This window comes from Centruroides vittatus, unplaced genomic scaffold, assembly GCF_030686945.1.
Source record: "Centruroides vittatus isolate TY-2023 unplaced genomic scaffold, ASM3068694v2 contig_885, whole genome shotgun sequence".
Classification (NCBI taxonomy): Eukaryota; Metazoa; Arthropoda; class Arachnida; order Scorpiones; family Buthidae; genus Centruroides; species Centruroides vittatus.
The window spans coordinates 116,988-132,428 of record NW_027122577.1 but is presented as its reverse complement, the minus strand read 5'-3'; the positions used below and the strand labels follow the sequence as shown (position 1 = coordinate 132,428).

The 15,441-nt window shown below is 34.4% G+C and overlaps 2 protein-coding genes across 2 annotated transcripts; both read left to right on the top strand.

Moving 5' to 3' along the window:
* Positions 1-222: 222 nt before the first annotated feature.
* On the top strand, positions 223-2,020 carry LOC136983731 (jerky protein homolog-like). The gene has a single exon (XM_067280554.1). The coding sequence runs from the start codon at positions 331-333 to the stop codon at positions 1,948-1,950; it is 1,620 nt and encodes a 539-aa protein (XP_067136655.1). The 5' UTR covers positions 223-330; the 3' UTR covers positions 1,951-2,020.
* Positions 2,021-2,454: 434 nt separating this feature from the next.
* LOC136983777 (uncharacterized) lies at positions 2,455-4,477 on the top strand. The gene is made up of 3 exons (XM_067280624.1): positions 2,455-2,695; positions 3,284-3,484; positions 3,555-4,477. Exons 1-3 carry the CDS (start codon positions 2,455-2,457, stop codon positions 4,475-4,477), a joined length of 1,365 nt encoding a protein of 454 aa, XP_067136725.1.
* Positions 4,478-15,441: the final 10,964 nt, after the last annotated feature.

Genomic DNA, 15,441 nt, shown 5'->3' with positions numbered 1-15,441 from the left:
AATAAAAAAAAAAAAAAAAAAAAATACAGTAGAGACTCGTTAATCGGAACTCCGGTAATCGGAACGATTTTCAGTCGGCAAATTTAAATTTTTGCTAGTGCTGTGGCGCTGCAATCTTTGCCTATGTTTTGGGCTACTCCAATACTTTTTTTGTTGGTGTGTCTGTTTTAGCTGGCAGCACTGGCATTTTTGTGTAGTGTTTTTTGGAAGACTCTGTTTCAGGACGTGTGTCGTGGTTAATCGAAATCCGTTTTCATTGGGGACATTAATTTTGGATCCGTGAATTTTATATTTGTAACAGATCGTTCTGTAGTTGTTAAAGAGTTCGAAATGGCAACTAAACGTAAAGTCGTTTTTCTCAGTGTTTCTGATAAACTTAAAATAATAGAGCAGTTGAAGTGTGGTAGTAGTGGAGAAACCTTAGCTCGGGAATATGGAGTTGGAAAGGCCACAATATCGAGGATTAAAAAGAACAGTGATGCCATTAAAAAATTTGCTAGTGTATTTGACAGTGAAGGCGGAAGCTTGCACAGAAAAACGATGAGAATGGCAGAAAACCAGGATTTAGACACTGCAGTTTACACATGGTTCATTCAGGTACGTAGCCAAGGACAACCAATAAGTGGCCCTATGATTTGTGAAAAAGCTCTTGAAATGAACAAGAAACTAGGGGGTAATGCTGATTTTAAAGCGACTAATGGCTGGCTTAAGCGTTTCAAATCTAGGCATGGAATTAGGCAATCGGACAAGCGGGCTGAAAAACTGTTGGCCGATACTGAAGCAACTGAATATTTGAAAGTGTGTTTTAAAAACATGATTGATAAGGAGGGCTACAAAAAAACCAATGTCTACAACGCAGATGAAACTGGTTTGTACTGGAAGAAAATGCCAACAAAAACTGTAATTTCTGAGAATGAAATGTCAGCACCTGGTTTTAAGGCAAGCAAATCACGCGTCACTGTTATGGTATGCACAAATGTTACAGGAACACACAGGCTACCTTTGCTAATCATAGGAAAGTCTAAAAATCCGCGGTGCTTTAAGGGAATAAAAAACTTGCCAGTTACCTACAAGAATCAAAAGAATTCATGGATGGATACAAGGATTTTTAAAGAATGGTATGAAACTGTATTTATCCCTGAAGTCAAAATGCATCAGCTTACAACCGGGAATTCTGGAAATGTTTTGTTGTTGATTGATAATGCCCCATGTCATCTTTCAGATGTTTCACTGGAAAGAGAAAACGGAAAGTTCAAAGTTGTTTTCTTGCCTCCCAATCTTACTTCACTCCTCCAACCGATGTGCCAGGGGGTGATTGAAAGCTTCAAATGTTATTACAGAAAGGCATTGCTGCATATGGTACTGATTGGGGAAGAATATGGAAAAACAATTAAGCAAATGTACACTGAAATTAACTTGAAGGATGCTGTGTACATGGCAGCAGAAGCTTGGGCTACTGTCAAGGACACTACACTAGCAACAGCTTGGAATAAGCTCCTACCATCAGATGAGTCTATCACTGCACCTGAAGAGCCACCAAACAGCCAATTTGTATCACAACTGTTTGGACTGATTAAAGAATGTTCTGGATTTGAAGAATGTGATGAGGAAAACATTCAAGACTGGCTCAAATGTGATGTCGATGACCCTGGCTATCAAGTATTGTCGGATGATGAAATCATTGCCGGTGTCATCGACGACCAAGACCCTTGCGACGATGAAGAAGAGCCTAGTGATGATGATTGTGCTGAAAAAGTTCCATCCAGCGAGGAAGCTTTTCACGGCCTTGAGACAGCTATGAAGTGGTTAAAACAACAAGAAGAATGTGATGCTGTCCAATTGCTGTCTTTAAAACGTGTGCAAGATTTAGCAGCAAAAAAACGAGTCTCAGAGGCAAAAAAAACAGTCTCGGTTATGAAGCAAAAGACAATTTTGGACTTCTTTTCCTAAACTGTAGGCCTACTTTATGTATTTGTAAGACATGTAATAGAAAATATATACATTGCAGTTTTGTGTTTAATATATTTTTTGTAAATGATCAGTTGTCCGAACAACTGCAGTCCCAAATTGTTTCAGATGATCGTTGCTCTACTGGAGTTATTTTTTAAGGTGGTACATTATAACATATTAGTATATCAAACATTGTGAAGCCCAATATGTATATAGAAACATAACCAAACAATTGCCTTAAGTAATTGGGCTATAACTCTGCTAATTTAATGATTAATACTAAGTAATTTGCTACTAGGGGCAGTTTTAATACGTGCGACTTGAGATCCGGATGGCACAACGCGCTGATTGGTCAGCTGAATGACATCAACCCACTGAAATAGGAAATGCTGGTCGATTAGTCTAGTCCTCATATTGTCCTGAGAGGGAACAGCTATTTTTAAATTGATTTTTCATTTGTGATTTTTCTTTTCAAGTATACATATAAATAAACGTGCATTCGAAATGTTTCCTTTCAACATTTGTGAAAAAGAGTACAAGGCAAAGAAAAGCTTAATTAGACATCAACGTCTTTTACACAATGTTGTGACATGTCAGTTAGGAAAAAATTTGCCTTGTTTATTTTCTTTAAGTGAGGAATGTTTGAACCTGGCATGTGTCTCAATTGAAAGTTTAAGACAGCACTGTATTGAAAAACACGGCTATGAAGAATGTGAAGAACAGCTAACGTTTAATGATATGTCAGGTAAGTTTTAAGTGTCAAACCATAATTTGAGTGTTTTTAAAGTAGTTCTCAGTATAGGCGATTCTTAAATTAATGGTATATCTGAAACATGTAATGTTAAAAGTGTATTTAACAGATAAAGTTTTGTAGTATGACAAGTATTAAGATTAAACACTGTATAACAGTGAATAGAATACTACTTTTTGGTAGAAGTTACTTTTAGTTAATTTATACCTACTTTTTAGTTTTTAGCCGGTTTGGATTTTTATAAGTTGTGTTTTATGTGTAGCTGCAAGACTTACTATAAATTACAGTTCTTACTTGTTTTCCTAAAAGTGAACTTTTTGTGGAGTGTCTTTGTTTAATTGGAGTAAATAATAATACAATTTTAATTTTATAAGTTACAATAAGCTGCTTAAGTTACAAAAAAGAAATGTATAAAAGTTACTCATCTGAGAAACTAATTAATATTGTACTTTCTCTCACTAGAATTTTTTGTCTGGAAAGATAAAGAAGAGAAGTTGGTAAAATCATCTTTTATATCACGTAATGGTCCAACAACACTTTCCGATGGCAGAATTAAAAAAATCTATACATGTCATTGATCAGGAAATTATGTTCCAAAAGGATGTGGGAAACATCAAATAAAATCACCGGAATCTTGCAAAAGTGGAAAGATATGTCTTGCTTCTATTGAGGTTTTCATCACATCAAATTCAATAATAGTTAAATACCATAAAAATCACTGTGGACATGATCTCAGTCTTGCACACATCCATTTGTCTGATAGTGAAAAAGCAGTTATTGCAGGTAAAGTGTATTTTACTGGTTGATTTGCAAAAAGTAATAAATGATTAATTATCAATACTTTACTTTTTAGGAAAACTTGCTAATGGAGTCACCCTGCAGAGAATCTTAGATGATATTCGAGATTCTGCAAGTAATGAACTTTCTCGCATTCATCTTGTGACAAGAAAAGATTTGCAAAACATTAAGTGTGCATATAACCTTCAGGAAAAGAAGAAATATCATCCTGAAGATAAGATCAGTGTGCAGTTATGGGTGGATAAAATGAAATCGTTAGAACAGTCTCCAGTTTTATATTTTAAACAGCAAGGGGAAGTTGATGCTCAACAGAAACTTGGTAATGAAGATTTTATATTGATAATCATGTTACCTATTCAACAAGAATTATTAAAGATGCTAGGACAGCAGATGATCTGTGTGGACTCCACTCATGGCACTACTGCATATGATTTTTATCTTAGTACTATATTAACAGTTGATGAGTTTGGAAGTGGTCTACCATGTGCATACTGCTTAAGCAATCGAATAGACACAACTTCATATTCTTTGTTTTTTGCTGCCGTCAGAGAAAAGCTTGGAAAACTGGAAACCACTGTTTTTATGTCTGATGATGCCTCTGCGATTTACAATGCGTGGAAAGATATTATGGGTCCTGCTACACATCAGTTATTGTGCACATGGCATGTAGATAGGGCCTGGCGTAAAAAAGTTCTCTCATCTTTCCCTGATAAGGTTACACAAGCTCTTATGTACAAGATGCTAAGAGTTCTTCTTGAAGAACCAAATCCAGAAAAATTTGAAAATCTGATAAAGGAATTCATTCAATCATTAAACCAAAAAGAAACTAAAGAATTTCAAAAGTATTTTGTTCATACTTATGCTTCTCGTCCTAAAGTGTGGGCATACTGTTATAGAAAAGGTCTTGGCATAAACACAAACATGTATTTGGAGGCCATGCATAGAGTTTTAAAACTTGTTATTTGGAAGGTAAAGTGAACAAGAGGGTGGACCATTGTATTGATGTGTTGTTAAAGATGACTCGTGACAAATTGTTTGAACGCATCATAAAGATGTGCAAGGGGACTATTTCACACAGGCAAGCAAAAATACATAAAAGTCACAAAGAAAGTGAAGCAATAGCATTTTGTGATATTACCAAAGTCATTGACAGTATACAATGGCAAGTAAAATCACAAAGCATAACAAATTCTATATATGTGGTGGAGAAAAAAAATGAGAACATTGAAGACCATACTCAATGCAAGTTGTTATGTAACAAATGTAATGTGTGCATACATGTGTATTCATGTACATGTCTGGATTACGAAGTGAGTTTAAACATGTGTAAGCACATTCATGCTGTAATCAAAATAGAAAGAGAAACTTCTAACAGGAATGCAACAAATGAATTATCTTGTGACATTTTCGCTGATGATCCGAATACACTTTTTAAGAGTGTAGAAAATTATCGTGTATGCATAAGTAAAGAAACTAAAACTATTGATCAATCGTCTGAATATTGTGAATTGGAAAAAAATTTAAATGCAGTTCATGCAATAGTGAAAAAAAGAAAACTCAATAAAATACAAATGTGTGAGCTAAACACTTTCCTTAATGATTGGTTGAGAAAAATTTCAGTGGAATCCTCATTTAACATTAATTCAAGCACTACCTGCAACAATATACCTGCAAATAAAAATATTACAAAGCAAACTAGATACAAATCAACTAAACAGAAATCCAAGAAGAGAGATTCAGCATATTCCATGAAAAAAACCTAGCGAAGCACAAAAGGAAAACATTCAGAAAATGATGCAGAATAAAGGAGAAAGTGTTTTAGAGATCCATACTGATAATGATCATGTATACTAGCACATTTACATTTTGCTTGTATTTACAGATATTAAATTGAACACATTTAATTGGATTTACTACCGTATTTGATTTATTTTATCAAGTAGTTTTAAAGATGGTAGACCTTTTCACTCAATCATATTTTAATAAAGCATTTTTGTACATTTACTGTAATAAAATCATCAAAAACAACAAATTTAAATTGCAAATTAAGTGTTTTGTACATATTTCATTAGACAATATATATTTTTAACCTTACAGAAAACTTTTATGTAATATTTTAAAAAATATTACAACAGAATGTCCTGACTGGAAAGGCAGATTAGTTAACAATTTAATATATATATATTTTCACCTAAACATAATTCATTCTTTTTAATGCATAATTGTTAACTTAATATTTAAAATGTTTTATTTTTTGTACAAATTCTGTAATCCATTGGTTTGCTTTTCAAATCAAATCCTGTGGAAACAAATATAGACACTGGATATCACTTCACTTTATATGTTCCTAGCAACCAGGTATACAGCACATATGAGGCATCTAGAAATAGTTATTCATTAGTATGGTAATATTATTTTAACAAAAAAAAGGGTTAAAACATAGCTTACTATGAAAATATTACAGTACAAATGCAACATTATTTTTTCCTGACATTCATATTGATATGAAATATGGAAATGTAAAATAAATATTATCATGATAATTTAAATATGAAGTATTTTATGGAAATTCTTATTTAGAACATATAACTATTATATTCAAAGAAATTTAAATACAGTATTATTGATTGTTCAACAATTTATACAGGAATACTATACTTTAGTCAAATTTGTATGACCATTTTTCAAATTAAAACATATTTACAGATATTATGGAACTAGATATATGAACTTTCTGTGAATTTAAAATGTGTTTTCTTAACCCACTGATTTTGAACTGACATTCAAAAGCACAAAAATATCTATTGACAAAAGAACTCAATCCTAACTGAAGCATTTCAAAAATTTTCTTTGATATGAGTTATATATGAAGAATAGTCTTTATTCAAAATTCTTCAATAACTTTTACATTTAAACTTTATAATTTGTTAAGCAAGATTTGTGAAAATTTCCTTCTTCAGAGGTATACAAAACTAGTTAATTTTATTGTTTCAACTAATTAAATCGAGTGCATATGACAAATTCAAAAAATGGCTCGTCTTAATTATAAATTCCATCTTGTTTTGAACTTTTAATGAATAATAACTGTCACAAAGTATAACTTTTCTGTTATTTATTATCTGTGCACGCATACGAGGTATTTAAATTTATAAAAGTAATCACACTATTAAAATGATCTATTATGTATAATTTGGTTGAGAGGTGCATAAAGATCAAGTGTGAAGTTAAAATTCGTTCAAACAGAAATAAATAAACCTTAGTAATTTTTTTAAGTAAAAGTAAGCCATTTTAAAAACATTCCTGTAAATTTGTAAATTTAGCTTGCATGTTTTATTAATCATATAGTTAAAAAATAATAATTTAATGTAGTTTGCCAACTTATAAGTCAACACTTTAATAAAAGTACAAATATATTATTACTTTAAAGAAAATCTATTGATTCTGATATATTTTAAATGTGAACAAAAGATTTCTTTTGTATTTTTATAATGCACGTTATTAATGTTATATGTACTGTATTATACTCGCTCCATACTACAACTAAAGGAAAACAATCTATTCCAGCATGACTTCGTTCTGAGGACCACAAAATATAATCGATCAGCATTTCCCATTTCAGTGGGTTGACGTCATTCAGCTGACCAATCAGAGCGTTGGGATCTCTAGTCGCACGTGTTTTAATAAGTTAATAAATAATGGCACCAGTAAAATTCAAATAAAGGTTCTTATATCGATGTCTGCTTCTGGTCCGTTGATAAGCACACCATAAAGTTCGAGTACTTCAGGTCTTCCACTCTCTGGTTCATCAGAAAGACACCTTAAGACTTCACAAGCTGCATTCAGTGGCAACCACTTCCACAACAGTCACAGCTTCAGCTTGCAAGACAGTTGTAGCAACCCTTTTTTCTGCCACAGCATCTCCTTATATACTATTTGTTGTAAGTCCGACGGTTGGCCAATCATGAGCCGCACTGGATCTAGCTCTTCACGTTCGCTCCAGCCAATAGCCCATCTCAACTTGGTCCAAATGTCAACCGTCTCTTTCCTGGATGCATGTGTCAATATTTCAAAATTTGAATTATTGTGTTGCACACAACACCTTATTGACAGCACCTAACATCTACCTCTAGTAGCAATCTTACTTCACCTAACATCTACCTTCCAATCTTACTTCACTCCTCAAACCGATGGGCCAGGGGGTCATTGAAAGCTTCAAATGTTATTACAGAAAGGCATTGCTGCATATGGTACTGATTGGGGAAGAATATGGAAAAACAATTAAGCAAATGTACGCTGAAATTAACTTGAAGGATGCTGTGTACATGGCAGCAGAAGCTTCGGCTACTGTCAATCAAACTACACTAGCAACAGCTTAGAATAAGCTCCTACCATCAAATGAGTCTATCATTGCACCTGAAGAGCCACCAAAGAGCCAATTTGTATCTCAACTGTTTGACCTGACTAAAGAATGCCCTGGATTTGAAGAATGCGACAAGGAAAACATTCAAGACTGGCTCAAGTGTTATGTCGATGACCCTGGCTATCAAATATTGTCGGACGATGAAATTATTGCCAGTGTCATCGACGACCAAGACCCTTGCGACGATGAAGAAGAGCCTAGTGATGATGATCGTGCTGAAAAAGTTCCATCCAGCGAGGAAGCTTTTCACGGCCTTGAGACAGCTATGAAATGGATAGAACAGCAAGAAGAATGTGATGCTATCCAATTGCTGTCTTTAAGACGTGTGCGTGATTTAGCGGCAAAAAAGCGACTCTCAGCTGTGAAGCAAAAGACAATTTTGGACTTTTTTTCTTAAACTGTAGGCCTACTTTAAGGTATGTAACTCGACGGCCGGATGGCCGAGCGGTGAAGGTGGCAGCCTACCGCTCTGGGGGACCCGGGATCGAATCCGAACGGGTCGAAAATCCCCAGGAATTTTTCGGGGGGTGGTCTGTTCAGATATGTCGGGCCCCGTCCCTCACCACCCGGTCGCCCCATTGTGGGCCTGGCCGAACCCATAATGGGCATTCTAAAAGAGGCCTCTTAGTGCCCACAGGGCGGAAAGAGTTAAAAAAAAAAGGACAAAAAAAGGTATGTAACTCATTTCTGCATTCGTACGTTTTTAATATTAGATTAAATTCCAAAATATTACAGTATTATTATTATTTTCAATATATTTTGTTTGTACAGAATAAAGAAATAATTTTTAACGATACAATTATGATTTTTAAATGTTTATTATTTTTGATTATTATTATTATTATTATTTTGAATGTTTATTAAATGTTTTATTAAATGGTTATTACACGATTATTATTATTAAAAATTTACGTTAGGCTTAACATCGACGAAAATTCAACGCGAAGCGACACGCAACGGAGAAAAATTTGAACATCGGACAGGTTAATAGATTTTTTCGTACATAATCGGTAATCGGAACAAATCACTAATCTGAACAACCCCAGTCCCCAATTGATTCCGATTTTCGGTTCTCTACTGTACTTAGTTGTTAGTTTTTATTTCTACAGATGAAATTTGAATTTTAACTTCTCATTTATTTATTATTTTTAGAATTATTCACTTTTAATGCATTTATGATTTTTGAAAATTAATTTTTATACAAATACAGTACTTCTCTCTATTAATTTGCATTTTTATAAAATCTCGTGCAACCAATAGAAATGGATTGTGAATTTGTTTAATTAACGTCGCGATTTCTAAGAATCTGTAGCGACGTTGAATGGGAACTTTACATTATAATCATATATCATTTATTGGCTATATAAAGTACAATATATAAGCGAATCATAATAAATTATATAGACATTCCTCCCTTTTTTAAAAAACTCTGCCCTGGAATACAATGAGACCGCTGGTTCGGTTAAACCCCAAGTATTCTAGGACCTTGGGTTAAACTTGGTTTTTTTTTTTTTTTTTTTTTTTTTTTTTTTTTTTTTTTTAACTCTTTCCGCCCTGTGGGCACTAAGAGGGCCTCTTTTAGTAGGCCCATTATGGGTTCGGCCAGGCCCACAATGGGGCGACCGGGTGGTGAGGGACGGGGCCCGACATATCCGAACGGACCACCCCCCGAAAAATTCCTGGGGATTATTCGACCCGTTCGGATTCGATCCCGGGTCCCCCAGAGCGGTAGGCTGCCTCCTTTACCGCTCGGCCATCCGGCCGTCAGGACCTTGGGTTAAACTTGCATGACGTACGCTAGTATAGCGCTTTACAAAAGCCCAGCACACAGCTTATATAGCTCACTATAATTTATTTACAGTGCGCGTGGCTTCATTTGTTCAATGATACATTGAGTTTACTATATAGTATAGCGTTATAGTGCTATACAATACACTATTATAGCTGCTAGTATGCGCCAGTCTTTAAGCGGGTAATAATTATAGAACGTATCAGAATCTGTACTTATTCATTAAACAAAAGTAACGATTAAAGAATGGTTACTGTATGTTCAAACATACAGTAAGTATGATTTTCTTACTACCTGGTATACAGAAAATATAGAAAACTTCTGTTATAATCAGGACTGTGGAGGAGTCTGTAAATATGGACTGACTCCGTTTTTTAATTAAATGTACTGTACAGTACGTACTGTACTTTATATGAAGTTCCTAAAAGGAGTGTTTATCTAACTTATAAGAACCTCTTGTAATGCAAGCTCTTATGATGATTCTTCTACTTCACGATCTTTGTATATCACTAATTACTATTGATTTTTCTTTCAGAAATTTATATTCTAATGCCTTTTGCTAGCTAATTCTAAATTTTTATTGTCATACAATACAAGACTCATATAAAATGGCTACGAAGACTCAGGTTAAATTTAGTGTTTTTGAATACTTTACTATAACCACAGAGGGGAAACATATTGTGTCAATGTGTGGTTGATGATGATGATGATGATAGCAGTGATAATGAAAAACTATGAAAAAAGGCGTACTTTCAATTTCGATAAAAATGCCTGATGATTCGTTTAATTAAATGTTTAAAAAGTAGATTGATGATTCATTTTGTAACGATGGAATACCGTTCTATCAATAAGTTAATGTAATCAAATATATTTTAAATTTCTATTTAGAGGCAGGATCGGAATCAGATCATCTAAAATTCTGAATCGGAGTCGGAGCCGAAGGTTTGTCTACCGACTCCATAGCCCTGATTATAATTGTTTTGTGGCGTGTTATTCTGGCATTATTTATAATCAAAGATGAAATTACATTAATATATAAGAAATCAATTTTATTTTTGAATTTCGAATGGAAATTATAATAAATAATTATGAGTTAGATGAATGTTAGCTAGCCTGTGGTAGGCCTTGTCAATCTATGTCAGAGATGAACTTTCTTGAGTCTGCGTTATAAGCCTATATTTAGGCATTATTATCTTCAAAACAATTTGTGTGTGCCGATGTTATAGACTTCGAAAAACTATTTTTTTAAAAATTAACTGAATTAAAGAAATGAAAAATTTCAATTAATCAGAATAAATTCTTAAAAACTAATTGGGGAAAAAAAGGATGATAATATAATGAAATGAACATAACCATAATAATAAAAAAAATTAGATAAATCGATATAAACAGTTAAATATTTGCCATTCGTAGTTTATGTTCTAGAAGGATGATCTTTAGTTCCCCGATAAATGTAATCGCTCTCATATTTTTTTATTTATAGAGCGGGAAAAATGCCATTGTATATATTATTTATATTACTACGGTATATAATAAATTATATAAAACCGGGTCTTTTTCATTTTTGACTTCCCCTGTGAGCACTAAGCCCTCCTAATATCCATCATAAGTTCGGCAGGTCCACAATGAGTGAAACCGGATGATGAGGGACAGAGTCCGATATATGTGGGTCAGCCTATCCCCGAAAAATGTTTGGGATTTCTCGACTACCGAGACTTACTCCGGGTTCTCCGGAGCAGTAGGCTGATGCCTTAACTGTCCCGGCCATCTTATTAAATTGGGTCAGCATTTCACCGAATCTGACTTTTGGATTATTACGAAAAATTTAATTGGCTTATTATTTTTGCTTCTTTCGCGAGATCTCATTATTATATTTTTCCTTTAAAGACATATTTTCTCTCCTTGAAGGATTAACTTATATACAGAATATAACTCGAACGAGCAACTATTTATTGTGACATTGTCAAATGCCGGGCAACAATTTTTAATTTATTTAATTTAAAATAATCATATATTTTATGATTAATTTAAATTAGTATTGTAGTATCTTACCCCTACACATCATACTTTTCCTTTAACAATATAGTCGTGCCGGGCATTAACTGCTTTCAGGGAAATAACATGAGTTCCGATTTATATCGTAAGTTCGTATATAAGTTACTCGGGGCTCCTGCCTCAAGGTTTCCATATCTGGTCCCGTCTTTCATCTATCTAACTCCATACTCGAGTTTAAAGAAAGACTGATAAATGGAAGGGCAACAGTGGGAATTTGTCTATTTTTCAAATTGCAGTCCAATAAATTTTTTAGAATAGTTATTGATAATTGTTACTAATATATTTCACGTAATAAATTAGGATCTAGTATTCAATGTTTATTTCTATGTATTGATAATGTTTCTTAATAATTCATTCCATTAATTAACCTAAGGTGACCAGATTTTAACATTGGAGAAGCGGGCAAATTAACGAGGGCAGCTGCTGTCTTGGGGACCTGGGATCGAATCCGAACGGGTAGAATAATCCCAGGAATTTTTCGGGGGGTGGTCCGTTTGGATATGTCGGGCCCCGTCCCTCACCACCCGGTCGCCCCATTGTGGGCCTGGCCGAACCCATAATGGGCCTACTAAAAGAGGCCCTCTTAGTGCCCACAGGGTGGAAAGAGTTAAAAAAAAAAAAAAAAAATAAACCTAAGGTGACCAGATTTTAACATTGGAGAAGCGGGACAAAATTAACTGAGGGAGTGGTTGTCTTGTTGAAAAAAAAAATTGTTCTAGAGCAACAAAATTTTATCATCAAAGAACGCAAAAATTGTATTATATTATATATATTTTTTTTTAATTTTAACATGTAAAATTTATAAATATAATAAATATATATACTATTATAAATCTTTAAAAACTCTATTCTTTCGCGTATTTCTCAGTTGAGTGAATTTTTTTTTCTTAGATTGCTGTCTTTAAAAAAAAAAATGTCATGAAATTTTTTGCAAGAATTTGTTAAATTATATTTCACATATAATATGGCTTTCAAAGTCTCAACACTTAATTTTAAGGTAGAAAAAATGCATTCAGTCGCGGCATTAGTTCCTGGTAAGGGCAGCACGTATTCCACAATTTTTAATGCATTATTGTATGGAACACAGTTTCTTTCAAAATGATGAAATATTTCTAACCATTTGTTTTCTGTTGAGATTTTTGATGATGCCCAAGATTTAACCTTTTCCTTATCAATATATATGTTTTAATAATGATACTTCATTAAAAAGTTCATTCTCGGAAATATTACAATCTGGAAAATGTTGGCTAATGTGATCAAATGATTTTTGCACATCTTCCCAATTAAGTTCTTGTTTTAATATAACCCAATGAAAATGTTCAATATCATTGTAATGGACCGTCCACTCTTCTAAATAATCTAAGCAGTTACTATAGAACATTTTGACGTGATTCATGAAATCTGCGCGATTTATTGCACCTTGTTCTTAACTGACATACTATTACAGATGGTTAACTAGGCCTATACTTTAACAATTATTTTAATTATTCTGTATTTCTTTCTAAATAATAATAATACTAATTTGTATTACTTTTCCTCTGAATTTGCCTTTAGTGTCACATTATTATTATATAATACTGTCGAAACAAAAATGGGCCTCGATCTTTAGAGTATTCCCCGTGCAGGAACAAAACAAAAAGAAACTTCAAAGAAATAAATCACACACTCTATGACTCCAATGCAAGGAACTTAAAGTTTATTTTAGTCCTTCCAATCACTACTCTGTCCCTTCGCTATAACAGACACTAAAACACAAGAAACAACACACACAAAAAAAACAATCTCGCGACTCTATCGTCTACACGTCCTCTCTCCATTCTTCCGAAAAAAGTCTCTCTTCTTCCATTGAGCATGCGCGATCTCCCTTTCTCTCTCTTTTTTTCTTCCGAAAACGCGGCCCATCCTTTCTTTACCCAAGGATCACGCAATAAAACACGTGATCTTAGGACCACATATCTCCCCTCCTCCCATTAACTTTTACAACAGGAAGCTTTTACGCTATGAGGGCCTTTCCCTCCTTTACACCGTGAACCACCCAAGGGGTTGGTTACGAGCCGGTTAGGCAACAGAACACGTGGTCTTCAGACCACAGTTCGCTTGTTTGGACAGCCTGTGAACACGCACTATTCCGTTGCGGCAGCTGTGCGTCCCAAACCATTTTCTGTAGATCTTTGCCACGAACACAAAGGGTTTTGTTGGCGCAGCTTTATTTATTTCCGATGCTCACGCACACCTTAGTACTGATGGGTGTGATACAAAATGATCTTTACGAATCGTAAACATAAGACATGTTTATGACACATAACAAAAACTGGCTGTAATTTTCTAATCTATGGAGATTAGAAAGCGCGTAACGAATTCGAATGCGATTGACGTAATGGATTCTTTTTGAATTTTAAGGCTAAATATCTGCATTTTTTTACGCTTCTATCCCCCGAATGACGACGGATTGGGGTCGAGAGATTCCCTACCACTCTCCGTTTCCATTCTCCACAAGGGGTTAGAAGCAAGGTTTTCTATAATCGAACGTCATCTTTACCTCGCCACCTCCAAAACTAAAACAAATCATTCCTCTCGTTCGTCCAGTATTCTCCGATTGACCGACAGCGCAATTTTTACTAAATTTCGTAATATTTCGTTTATCCGACGCCATTTTAAAAGCGGTTACCTGACGTTGGTTATATGAAATATGCGTGTTATAGTTTAGTTACGTAAACGTTAAAGTAACTTATATATTAATTAAATAAGCGAATTTTATGAGTTTACCTGCCACAAAGAAAATATCGTGTACGTATTCTACACCAAGGAATCAAAATATTATTATTGTTCTTGTGCGGAAATGGAGAAAAATGACGGGCCTACTGCTCGAAACGAACGATTTAATTTTCTTTTATAGTCAAAAAACCCGGCAACGAGTTGCGCAACTTTCTCGGCTGTTGTGAGATTTTATTTAGAAAATAACTTTCGTTTTTAACTACGATATAATAAATACAATCGTGTGTGGCGCCATCTGTTATGCGATTTTGTTTGTTTGTGATGTGAGTTTGTCAAGATCAAATATAGAAAGCTTAGGGGTGGCATATCCCGATTAACTATACATCATTCAAAAAGGTCTCCCCGAAAGGAGTTAGATAACGACCGGCAGGAGCCAGTTGACTATTATATTTACAGTATGAAAAATTACATTTTTTAGAGCACTATCGGCCGCCAGCGTGCATGCACGCACTCATGGCCGGATTATCGAATAGGCAAAGTAGGCAAATGTCTAGGGCCCGTAATTCGAAGGGGCCCGGCTTCAGTGCAGAAGATTTCTCTGTTTCAAAACGAGTTAAAAATTATGTAAGAAATTCGATAGGACAGAAAAGGCTGTATTTAACAATTCCTACTAAGCTCCGCTCGACTAGTCATTGCCTAAAAAAAAAAAAGGTCAACAGCCATCCGTGCGTCAGAAGTAATGTACGCCACGAGATCTCTCCCCATCTTGAAATATTCTTAGGGCCGCCTCTCGTGGTAGTACTAATGTATGGTTATGATTTATTTTCTAAATCTAAACTTATACGTCGCGACATCGCATATTCGATATAGTGTTCAAGTTGCTCGTGTGCGAAGATATTACAATTCAATAGTGTTTTATAAAAGAGTTAAAAAGGGTGACACCACGATATCCGCACCGGGTGT